Here is a 13,244-nt window from a genome sequence, read left to right as displayed (position 1 = left end):
TGGAGAGGCTTAAGTGCACATGCTGGTAGGCCAGTAAGGAGGGAGTTACAATAGTCGAGTTTTGACAAGACTGTTGTCTGGATTAGGAGCTGGGCTGATTCCTGGGTGAGGAACGGTCTAATTCGTCGTATGTTATAGAGTGTGAACCTACATGAGCTGTGATGTGAGCTTTGAACGAGAGCTGACTGTCCAGGACAACACCAAGATTCCTGGCTGTTGGGACAGACGTTACCAGGGCGTTGTCTACGGAAATAGTTAGCTCCCGCATAGGGCAGGACTTAGCTGGGAAGAAGAGAAGCTCAGTCTAGCACCAATGAACGACGCTGGCCTTCTCCACCAGCTTGTTTAGTCTGTTTGTGTCCCAAACACAGCTGTGACTCCCTGCAAGGGTATTGGAAAGAAGAGGTTTAATTAACTCTCAGAAATTGAAAACGGGGTATGTGGTCTGGCACATGGAGGATCAAAAAACACACAAAAATTGCGCGATTCTAAGCCCTGCATTCAAAGCTCTGTATCTCAGAAACGACATTGAGGGGGACGTTTCTGGTGAACACAAGGGTTTTCAACGGGCTGTAGCAGGCGCGCTGACACTCAGGTTTTTCCACCACCGACCGAGACAACAACAACTGGTCCTGACACCACACACAGCAGTTTGTCATTGTAACATCCGGTTACGGATATTTGGCTCTTCAAAGTAAGTGTTACGCGCGATAAAACCTTGGCAATACACTATCGAGGGATTCACTAATGCTGGCTTAAAATAGAAGCTCAACTTCTGAGATTTTGATTTCTGTGACCAATACTCTGGGTCAATCTCTTTCACAGCTCCTATAAGGGTGTCAACAGTTGTTTTGGCATTTGAGCTGTTCTGTGTTCTCATGATTCAGGCTGCATGCTAGGATATACACCCTGTCAGAGTATTCCTTATATTTATGGCCGTTCCGTTTGTTTCTAGGAAGTCACAGAACACCGGGACACCATATGTATGACGCACAGCCACAAGCTTTGAATATGTATAGTATAGTATACAATACAACACACACACACACACGCACACACACACATCAGACAACAGCTGTTAATTCATTCATTAGGGATGTGACCTTTGCGAGTGGCCTACAGTACCTTAGTTCCTGTCGAGGAAGCAGATAGGGAAGTGGAGACATTATTGAGGGTTGTTGAACAGATAAGAAAGGATCAAAGCAGTGCCCACAAGGACTTGGCAGTCAATGTGTTTGAAAAGGTCTTACAAGTCCTTAAATTGTTACTTTAATGTAAAACAAAAATCATATGGGGACCCACCCGGGGGGTTCTGACGTGTGATTTCGAATCCCATCAAAGCTCCAGGATCCCACTGCCGTTCCAGGATACAGGACCCGCCTTACCGTGTGTCTGATTGGCTCCCGGACAGGCATAGTTTTACTGAGGTTTGGGTTAGGTTTAGGCATAGGGTTGGCAACCTTTAATGTCAAAAGAGCCATTTTGGACCAAAAACATGAATACAAAATCTGTCTGGAGCCGCAACTATATTTGAGTCTTATGACACTGGCTATATAGCCTATCAACATTTGTAAATATAAATTAATGTTAATGAGCATTCATTAAATATGATGCTTCATATATATTGTTGCAGGCTATGCACATTTTTGTTTATAGAAATGTTGAAAACTTTGTATTTATTCTAAAGTACACATTTTACAATATTGAAAAACGTAAGAATGTATGTGTGATGTTTGGCCTACTACAGCAACAATAAATTAAAAGATGTGAAGAAAATAAACATAGTTATCTCCATATATTTATAGCCATTAGGAAGGGGCTAAAGAGCCACATGTGGCTAAACCTAACCTCTAACGGGTTAGGTTTAGGCATAGTTGCGCAGTTACAAAAACGAGAACTGTCAATCACAGCGACTACTGGCCAATCACAGCAGGGTTTCCTGGAGCTGCAAGTTGAGTGCAGTTGAATAAAGGGTGCTGAGGGGTTCAAGAAGTATGAACCTCTATAAATAAGAAACAATAAAATCTCCAAGACAAAGCACGTCATGCTATTGTTAAGCCTGCTCATATGAGAACAGCGAGATTAGTCACAGTGCAGAGCTGCACCCTATGGAGCAGACAGGCATCCTATGGATCATCTGCTCACCCCACACGCACGCACACACGCCACAGCGGAAAAGCATATGATGTTATTTGCATGGGTGAAAATAAAGAGGGGGAGATCAATCATACTCTATTTCATTTCTCCGTTCAACTTCAATCGCTATGCTGAGCCTGACAGAATATCAATGTCAGCGCCACCGTGTATACAGTGTAAGTGTGTAGATGAATGTTTGATGTTTTATCATCAAGCATAAAATGTCAAACCCTGTGATTAACTGTAGGAGAAAACTTTCGCACACCTAGAAATCAGGCGTATGTACAGGTGTGCACACCAGTGGACATCAATGCAAGCAATAAGGTACACTCGCACACTGTGTGTTTGCTCGGTACATGAGTATTTTCTTATTCAATGAAGCAACGTTTCGGTCCCTCCGGACCTTCCTCAGGCATGAGAAAGGTCATTTAACGAGCAAATACACAGTGTGCAGGTGTACCTTATTGCTTTCATTGAAATCCTGTGATTAACATCACAAACGCCTAATCTACAAAAAGTACGCGACCTCAACCTGTAATGCAAGAGGCAGTAAGGCTGTGAATATAGATAGGAGTTTACTGCTCACAGCAGAAGTCTAGCAGCTGGAAATAAAGATGCACATCAAGTTGAGTACTTTGGTTTCTCATATTAAAATAAAATCTATCTCCATGGACTGGCACAGAGAATAGAAATATAGGATACAGTTAAGAGACCTCACTTTGTAAGGCGATGAAGACTTGTCATGCTCCCTTCTGAAATATGACAGCTGGTCTCTCTACACATTTAGAGCCATATACTGTATGTCTCTAGACGGGTTACAAAGGTTATCACTTTACTGCCACGCCCGTAAATAGACGGGTTACGACGAATACCAAACTACTCTCCCCAGGCGTACAGCCGGCGGAACTGCGCGGCCTGGTATTACTAAGGTAACCTGAGTAAATTATGCTTAAACGGTTAAACCTAACCTTATTCTTTAATTTAACCCCAGTAAAACTATGCCTAAACCTAACCCTATACCTAAACTTAACCCCAGTAAAACTATATGCCTAACCCTAAACTTATTTCTAACCTTATTCTCAGTAAAACAAAATAAAGAATACAAGAACCGTCAGACCGAGCGGTCGGCGGAAAAATCGAGGGGCGAGATGGTTTAGGGCGGACTGTCCCTGATACAGTTACGACACCCGTTTACGGCAGGCCTCCTATGGCCTGAAACGACATCCATCTTGAAACGAACTAGAGAAAACAAAAACAGTCCATAGAGCCCCATAATGGCCACGATCTTCAGCGGAGTATATCTCGGAATTAATCCTCAGATTTGGTGCCATGAGAAAAAGTATGCTCTTAGGATGCCAATAAAAGGGGCAAATCGGTATCTGCAGATACGCAAAATCAAATGATCAGAATCGGATCGGGAGCGAAAAAGACATACATACATGCATACATGCATAGGGACACACAAAGCTCCCTAATGACGCGGAGGCACCGCTCAAAAATGGAAATACTCCAGTAAAGTTGAAAAATAAAATAAAAAATACCTCTAAATTGCACTTGAGTAAACACTAGTTTACACCACTGCCCATACTGGAAGCTGACTCCTGAGGAACCCCTCCCATCCCTCTATGATGACCTAACAGGGGTTCTTTCTCCTTTGTGCCAATATAAACCCCCAACATTCAGATTAATGATCCCTACTTGACTCTCTGGCACATTCATCTATAAGCACCCTGGAATGTACACTATAGAACCATAACAGTATGCCTGTTCAGGATAACTGCTGTAAACGTTTCATTGTTGATAGATTGTATTTACTTATTACTAGACCGGCACCCAAACGGGCCATGCATGCCGTGAACGTGAACAACGCAAGGCAGGAATACATGGTCATCATAATGTACATGTTGTGATGAGGTCCCTCTCCTCCTTCCAATACTGTAGCTTATGTTCATCTTGCCCACTTTTATTTGATAAATATGCCTTTCTTTTCCATCCCAACATAACTGCCATTCTGTTATCACATTCTTGCACATTATGGCTTTTGCCCACTTTCTTTTCCATTGCATACATTGTCACTTATATTCTCGATGCAGCACATTACATAAAGCTTGGCCATTCAGCCGACAGGTCCGGAGAGGGGGAGATCAATCCGGTTTCTGTCGATGAAACGGTTGCGACGTGATTGCTAGTGCTACCCTGTCATATTCAACCACTTCCTGTATCCATCATTTCAAGTTAAACGCTGTCCAGCACACCAACAAATTATTCCCACTGAACTAGGCCTTGTGTTTATATTTCCCTTTTTACTTAGAAAAAATACATTAGCATTTTAATTGACTTTGCATAGTAGGCTACATGAATATTCATATCAGCAAGCTATCCTTGAATTTGATTTTTCTATGAGACACCTACAAAGGGATGCCACCTGATTAATAGGTATGGCTCACCTGAAGAATGAATGCCACCTACTTCTTATCTCCATGAACCAACACCATATATTCATTTAATGTACAGTAGTGATTGGAAATGTTTCTAATTTTTTGTGTGTATATGTATCAAAACATGGCTGGCTGTGGATTATATCAGTGTGATATTAGATATGTTTTTGCACACACACACACACACACACACACACGTGGGTGCGTGCAGTAGGCCTTTTTGTCTGTCCTTTTGAGTTAGCGAGTAACTGTGCTAATGGTAAATGTTCTTTCCTGGCAGGTTGCCAAGGCATGTGGGATATCATTGCCTGTTGGCCATCTGCCAAGGTGAATGAAGTGGTTACCATAACCTGCCCCAATTACTTCAGCTATTTCAGTGACAACCACAAAGGTAAACTGTTTTTGTTACAAGAAAATTTGATTTAATTCACGTTTCTACCCTTTCTTCTGTCTTCTAACAAGATGTTGTAACAGTATTCTTTCGAGTGATTTCATAATCACTGAGAGCTACTATGGGTCTGCAATCTTCCTTATGTTATTTTCGACATTTGATTTTGGGTAATGGTTTTATGTACGAGGTTTTCCAAGACAGAGGAATGTGTATGTGTCTACAGAGCTTTGAAATATTGGTTGCCACACTGGGGATGCAAAATTCTTGAGGAAAGCACTGCACTTGTGTGGCCCATTAGTTTTCCTTGTGTTGGTACACTGACACACTTTCCTGTCATCCTCTTCAGTAATGATGATTCTGTCTAAGGGGGCAGGTGTTACAGGCTACAGCCTTAAGTATCTCAGTGCACTTACAATAATTCTCTAATGATTCAAATCAGTAGACACCGAAGTATTTAGGTAATAGGCAAAGCCAAGTTCATTGTCTGTCACCATAGGTTTGGTCATGCATTTGTACAACTTTTCTGGCTGAGGAAAGTTTAGCCTGCAATCCAGACGAATCTGCCTCAGGAAAAAAAAATATTCTGGAACTCTCGGCAGCCACTCATTCATTGAACGTACGGTCGTGATTTTGTAGGAATAAATTTCAGTACAGATGGCGTACAGATGGCGTAGTTTCTCATAGTTTGTATTATTTGTGTTGCGATGTTGACATGATGGCATGAGGTAGAAACGTCTTAAATCTCCTTTTTAGGAGAGTTCTTCCAGTTGAGTTGTTACACTGCTGTGTTTAACAGCTGGAGAAGAAGTAGGCGGAGAGACCACAGCTTCACAGAGAAAAGGTCCTTCAGTCCGACCGAGACGAGACTGCAACAAGGAGGAATCGTCACGTTTCACCCGTTGTTTACTCGAACTGCCGAGGTTTAGAGTTAATGATGTGCGCAGCACTCGGATGTGTACTGAAAGTCTGAAACACCACAGAGTAAACTTGAGAAAGGAGTTAAACTTGGCTGAGTGCTGCAGTGGTATGTTGATGAACTGTCCTGTCGCTTTTGGAAGCCGTATGGAAGCCATGTGAAATAATATTAAATAAAGCTATGAAAAAGCCGTCTCTCCACCTACTTATTCTCCAGCAGCGGAAGTATGCTATATACTCACACCAGTCCTTCTAGTGGTGCCGGTCCACAGCAGAATAATCTAATATGTCAAATAGCCAAAGTGCCGAAATTTGTATTATATAGGACACTTCAGGTTATGTGACAAAACATCTCAAGTCACTCACAATGTCACATATAGAGCATGGGCTAGTCATGCAACAAATCTCTCTCACATTCCTGGGTCATTAGGGAGGAGTTGATGGCTTAGGCCAGGGTTCCCCAATTAGCGGCCCGCGGGCCGCATTGGCGACGCGATGTGAGCTTGTAGATCAGCCGTTCTCGGTGCGCAATACTGTTGTGTGATGAAGTATATGTCTCGCTAGGGTGCGCCTCTCTAGCCAACACACGAGGAGAGAACTGAAACCAGCGCTCCCCAAAACAACCGGTTTGGGGATCTGTTCGGAATTGATTACATGAAACAGTCACCCGTGCGGCCAGTCTCAATGTTTGTAAACAAATGCTTCTAGCATGGAATTCTCCTGGCAGTGGCCCATGACTGCTCAGGAGACTGCTTCCTGTCCTTGGGGATTAGGTCTGGGTTGCCGCCTGACTGAACGTCCCCTGTCTGCCTGCCACACTATCATGGGCATGGCACACTTGGTGGCTCACTTAGCTAACAATCAAGTCTGTATAAAGTCTGTCAACATTTTCAGGCCCACATTCTATACACGCACGCACGCACAGAGCCACAGACACGCACACGCATACACACTCCATTTCAACAGTGCAACATGAATATTGATGTGCACACACAAATAACCCTCAGAAAAGTATTCAAGATTCAAGATTCAAGATTCAATAATTTATTTGCCATGTCAACAAGTTGATAGGAATTTGTCTTGGTTCGTACTCAACATATACAGACAACCATAGATACACAAACAAGAGAAGGACAAGTACAATACAAAAACAAAAACCAGCAGCATAGGAAATTACATCCAGTTTTTGTGTGCTACTGTATATGCATGTACTATGAGTTCAGATGTCTAATGGCTACAGGGTAAGTGCTATCCCTGAACAACTCTCTGACTTGGAGATCTTTCTGGCAGAATGGTTGGACACAGAAAACACTCGCCACACGGCTTGGAGAAGTGTTCAGGGTATACAGATGGTGTTGCTGGAGTGACCAATGCTGTCCAAACACTGCCAGCCCCTGTACCGAGTCAGCCTCTTGGCCTATGTGGTGCATGGGACTGCAGGTGGGAGTAGCCATGTTGCCATCTTACACCCGGGGCCATTAGGTGCAACGCGGCACGAAAACCCAGTCCTTTTTACACACCCAGCACCTACTTTGGATAATTTTCTCCACCTGTGTGTGTGTGTGTGTGTGTGTGTGTGTGTGTGTGTGTGTGTGTGTGTGTGTGTGTGTGTGCGTGTGTGTGTGTGTGTGTGTGTGTGTCACATTAATGTTGTGTGTCACATTAATGTTGTATTACTATATAAGGTACAGTGAGAAAATACTATTGCACCTTCATCTGTGCACCTGTTAGAATGAGGTGTGCTCTGGCGCATTATTGGCCCATTACTATATGAGGTGCAGCGAGACATTTCTAAATGCTATTGCACCATAGAACGTGGGCAGCTAAAACAATGTATTTCACCAACCATGGGGGTTACAAATGTCACTGATTGTTGCAGAAACATGATTTTCCCCAAACCAAATGTAGCAACAAATGGTGTGACAAGGACCATCAAACAGGCAATAGGCTACATACTGTACTGTTTGCCTGTTTCCATTCTCAAAATTGTGGGGGGCTATATTTACCAGAAAAATGGCATATTATAAAAAATGGAATATTACTGTATGTAATTGGAATCGCATATCATGGGGTTACCATACCCAGCTAGTCCAGCAGGCCCTGGGGTTATTTTGGCATAACCTCCATCTGCTGTTGCCTAAATCCCTACTACAAACAGTAGTGATTTGGTTGATGGAACCACCAGTGAGTGAAGATTCATCCTCACCTTCTAAACAGGCTAAACCGCACTTGGTTATATTTATTGAGCCTTTGGTTCATGGTTCAGTGCTTACAGATACGAAGGGTTTATTGATCATAATTATCATTACTGCAACAGATGTCGTGTTACGTTCCAGGAGAGTAATCTCCATTCCGACAACAAGGATAGCTTTGAAAGATTTGCATTGGTAAATGGTGACCCAAGAGGAATGCACAAGTTAAGGTTTAGTTAATTGTGGTTGGGTCGATCTGATCCTGTTCTGCTGTGGCATTATGCTCCGTTGCCAAATCGCCTTGCCCTTGTGTTGGAGGGAAAAGAGTATAGGGTTATAAGTAGCGCCGGTGGCTCGATGAATCACAGGAGCAGAGATGAGAGATTGTGTTTATGGCTTCTGTATTTTCTTTGTCCTCCAATTTACTGTCAAACTTAAGGTTAAGCAAATGAGGTTAAGCAATTCTAATATTGCAATGAAATGCAATATTAGAATTTGGGCAGCAAAAATCTGGGTCAGGAAGTGATTGGTCATCACTCACCCAACACTGCTGAAGTGCCCTTGAGCAAGACACTGAACCCCCAACTGCTTAGTGGCCAACAACATGGAATTCCTGGACATGCCCCCCATTTTTGTTCTGGCGTCTTTTCTCAGACGGCACCTAGCGAGGGTGGGCAGTTACTTTACCACTGCGCCACTGAGCGCCCTCCATTATTCACAGTTAATGAACCATGATATCAGGCAACAAAGCAAAAAGTAAATGCACTGCACTCTCTGCAAAGGATCGGTAGAAAATGCCCTGAGAGAGGTGACTACATATATGTCGTCCCAAAGCAATGTTTTCACTGAATGAGAACTGACGGATTATGCTATTAGCAGCCGTAATAAGCTGCTGTGTGGGCGATTACTGAGGTTTACCGCTTCTCTGGGTCTTGACAGCCAGTGTGGACCAGACAAATAGTGTTGACCCTATATTTTGTGTGGCTTTCTGCTCATGAAGAAGGATTTTATCAGAAGTTATCTCGCGGCAGGGTTCACGTGTAATTACCGCTCGTGTCTCGCCAATCACAGTGTAACAATGGTGCAGTGTTGATAAATGTGGCAGCTGAAAGTCATTTAAATATGCCTTTCACAGGCCCCACACTACGCCAGATTTCGCAGAGACGCCTTACAGCAGCTGTCAGTGACTCGGCGATATGCAATGCAACTATTATCTTCTATATTTATATACTGTAGCTACACCAGTTAATAGTATTTATGCCATAGCAAAACCTTAAAGATGGGGTGCCCTGATCCCCCCCCCCCCAACCCCCCCCCCCCCCCCCCTCTATTAAACAGTGTATAGAAATTGTGAAGATTGTTTTTATATAGACACGCCCACCAGTTCATTGAGTATACCTGGATTTCACCATAGCACCACCCACCTGATCCAGTCCCTCCACCCCCTCCTATATGACCACCCACCTGTCATACCCCCCCCCCCCCCCCCCTTCCTTGTGAAAGGACTGACCATGATTCCGGCCAAAATGGTCTAGCTCTGACGGCAATCAAATCTTTTCAGATTGTTTGATAAGGCACTGCACAACAGCAAAGCTTGGAAAAAGAGAGAAAGAGGGCTGCGTACAGTAGGTTGCTAGATGCCGCGCAAACCTCTAGTTTGGTTACATTTGTGCACTTTTAGTGCACAACTCAGGAGCAAAGATCAGGGTTGCCTATTTACAAAGGCATTTATTAACTTGTCTCTCTCTTTCAGGGGGAAACCATTATTTAGCTCCATGGTCACTGAACTAAATATTGGACCCAATCGTCAGGCACACAATATTTCCAAAATGTTCATACTAAAATGGTTTTCTTTAGCGAGACAAATTTGTTATCGACCTTTCTCTATCCCAGTAACACACTCTCGCGAAATTTGGGAAGATATCTAAAGTGTTTCTATGTCTCTCTATCCATCTGCAGTCTAACGTACGACACATAGAGGGCTCTGGCCCCATATTTAAGATGTGATTCTATATGTGAATATTAAAAGTGAAATAAAATGTGTGTTCCAATGCTCTATTATAATTTCCCATAAAAAAATATATATATACATTTTTCAGGAAATAAAGAAAACCGGCCTCATCAAAGTTGGTGTTGTAACTTTATACATTGTCAATTACTTCCACTAGAATTTTGGTACTGTACTGTACTGTACTGTACTGTACTGTACTGTACTGTACTGTACTGTACTGTACTGTACTGTACTGTACTGTACTGTACTGTACTGTACTGTACTGTACTGTACTGTACTGTACTGTACTGTACTGTACTGTACTGTACTGTACTGTACTGTACTGTATAGGCTAGTTACAGTAGCTAAGCTGCCCACTTGAGCACCCTGACCACACCCAGCACAATGACATTAGCACCCCTGGCTAGTTACAGTAGCTGCCCACTTAAGCACCCTGACCACTGAAACAATGACATTAGCACCCCTCCCCACCCCAAGGATGGCCTATAGGTGAGGAATGTTGTTGTTTTTCCAGTTCTAGATGGGAGATCATTAAGATGCTGATTCATCCTTACTTCCTTCCTTTCAAGCAATGGAATTTAATTGAATGCCTGGAAGTCTGTAACTATAGAGTTTTTTCCACTTTTGATCTAAGGGGGCAAAGAGGTTGATTTAGGGGGTTATCACCCCTTTTCCCCCCCGTGGCGCCGGGCCTGCAAATCCAAAAGTAGTGTGAAATGCAGCCTTGAGCCTACTGTTGTGGTCTTGTGGAGCTGCATGATCACCTCCTCCTCCTCCTTTCCCCAAATTGCCAATCCCAATAAATCCAAAAGTAGTGTGAATACTTCCACAGCCTAATTACTAAAGGATAAACTATCTGATAGGGTTACCATATTCTGAATGACCAAAAAGAGGACACATGCGCGCGTGCATGTGCACGTTGTGCGTGTGCATGTGTCGTGCGTGCGCGGTTCTGTTTTAATTAATTGCAAAATAATCTATAACAAAAAAAGTTATGCTCCTAAATTTCATCAAATATGCTGTATATTAGTTACGTATTTATTTAAAGCAGTGGCTCTCAAAGGTGTGATCCAGGGACCCTCATGGTTCCTTGAGGGGGTTCCAAATGGACCCATTATAGGTCTGTAACTCTGAGAGTGTACAAATGGAACCAAATGGACCCTTACAGGTCTGTAACTCTGAGAGTGTACAAATGGAACCAAATGGACACTTACAGGTCTGTAACTCTGAGAGTGTACAAATGGAACCAAATGGACCCTTACAGGTCTGTAACTCTGAGAGTGTACAAATGGAACCAAATGGACCCTTACAGGTCTGTAACTCTGAGAGTGTAAAAATGGAACCAAATGGACTGTTTTATAACTTTTAACTCTTGATACTGTACAAATGGAATCAAATGGTACTCCAAATGTGTCCATTTGGTTTTACTCTCAGAGTTATGGGGGTCCTTGAAATTAAAAATGTTGAACCTGTATGCAATGGTTTATCTCTAGGCAGAGACCTGCCTATTCTCCAAACCATCATATCTTATGCTTTGCTTGGTTGTACAAAATAATATTCGGTCAATTTAATTTGCAGAAGGACTCGCCTCGCGCACAGCTGCCTTGTCTGTGTTGTTGACATGGGCTTGCAAGACAGAACTTTTATTTGTGACAGACACATAGTTCCTTTGCAGACAATACAATCTGCATCTCATTGGTCAGTCACAAAGCTAAGAAAACAGTAGCCTACTTTTTCTGCATGTCAATGATGAGATAGTTCTTTTGCAATTCAAGCTTTCCTCATGGAGAGCAGACAACACAACAGTCTATCCGCAGACAGCGAACCTTTCTCTGACCTGCTGTCGGGACCATGCTGTCAGCGTGCATGCAGTTATGAATAATACACATTCCGGGGTTCGGGCTGAAAGTCCGCCTCCCACAGTGTTTTTCCACTACGAACCATTGAACGTGCATTGTAATACTCTGAATCTGAATGGTCTGTGAGCGTACAGATATGTGTAAAACCCCGGACATTTGAAGGAATTTATAAAACCCCCCCGGACAGTCCCCCAAAAGAGGATTTGTCCAGGCAAAAGAGGACGTATGGTAAGCCTAAACTATCAGTCTTCTCCGAAATCTGTCAATCTTTGTCAACTCGGCACGTGTTGACAACGCAATGTAAACAGAAACAGAGTGTCACACCAAAAGTGGTGACCTATATAATCCTGTACATTAGGGGTAGGGACATTAAGGGGTAAGAAACTATCCCGGTCGCGTGGTTCATGTAACGCGTGTGTCACTGTGAAGGACTGGCCCCATTAAGTGAACGCAGTTGGCGTAAGTAGACGCCAACATGACGATTTTGACGTAGGCTGTTGAGCTTGCGCAAGAATGTGTTATTTCATATAAATGGGTATTGTACTGTAAATATGACAGTTGTATGAATGCAAAGTAGTGGTTGATGTCTGGACAGGCATGCTGTTGGTGTTGTGCATGGTGAGATGTGTGCAAACGGTGTGGTTTGGTAGGAGAAGACGGACAAAGGATGGGGTGTTGCGCTGTCTATTAGTGTGGCAGGATGAGAGGGGGAGAGGTGGTGGAGTTCGTTGCTTTAGCAGACATTTTGAGGGTCCACTGGAGTTTTTGTCCAAAGCACTTTTTACTACTTTCCATTGGTTCAATATTTTCGAAACAACACACAGACGTAGGTGTTAAATAGCACTGATTTATGTTAAAAAAAAAACTAAACAATTTGAGTTATGAGGTTTCTCCCCCGACAGCAACGATATATAAAAAATCTTTGACTACAGTATGTGTGTGGTTTGCTGAATGAATGGATTAGATTACGTTTTAGGATCGCTCATATTAACCCATTCTGGGCGGGGTTCCCTATTTGTACCTTACCCCCTCAGGCCGGGAACCCATATTTGGGTTCTGTACAGTATGTACAGTATTCAAAAATGTAAAATTTTTGATTCTGCTTTATCAATATTTGAAGTTTTTCAGAAACCTTAGGTCAGGATTTAGAGGCGTTTTTAGAATCGGCCTTAGGCCTGAATGGGTTAACCTTTTTACCAACGTGAACACCATTATGGAAACTACTGATCTTTCAATCCAATGTATCCATTGTACAATTGGTGAATCTCATGGAATATGTTTCTGCTGGCTCTCTCTGCTATA

The 13,244-nt window shown here is 42.9% G+C and overlaps 1 protein-coding gene across 1 annotated transcript in view; it reads left to right on the top strand.

The window, feature by feature from the left end:
- The window catches only part of vipr1b (vasoactive intestinal peptide receptor 1b), a gene marked incomplete at both ends in the record, with an annotated part of 43,560 nt that overhangs the window by 5,318 nt on the left and 24,998 nt on the right, over positions 1-13,244 (top strand). Inside the window, one exon of the mRNA XM_083777776.1 lies at positions 4,855-4,965. Coding sequence (XP_083633902.1) covers positions 4,855-4,965 — 111 coding nt within the window. The remainder of the gene's footprint in view (positions 1-4,854; positions 4,966-13,244) is intronic.

The sequence above is a fragment of the Protomyctophum parallelum genome (assembly GCF_964188405.1).
Source record: "Protomyctophum parallelum genome assembly, chromosome: 12".
NCBI lineage: Eukaryota > Metazoa > Chordata > Actinopteri > Myctophiformes > Myctophidae > Protomyctophum > Protomyctophum parallelum.
This window is presented reverse-complemented; position numbering and strand designations above follow the sequence as displayed.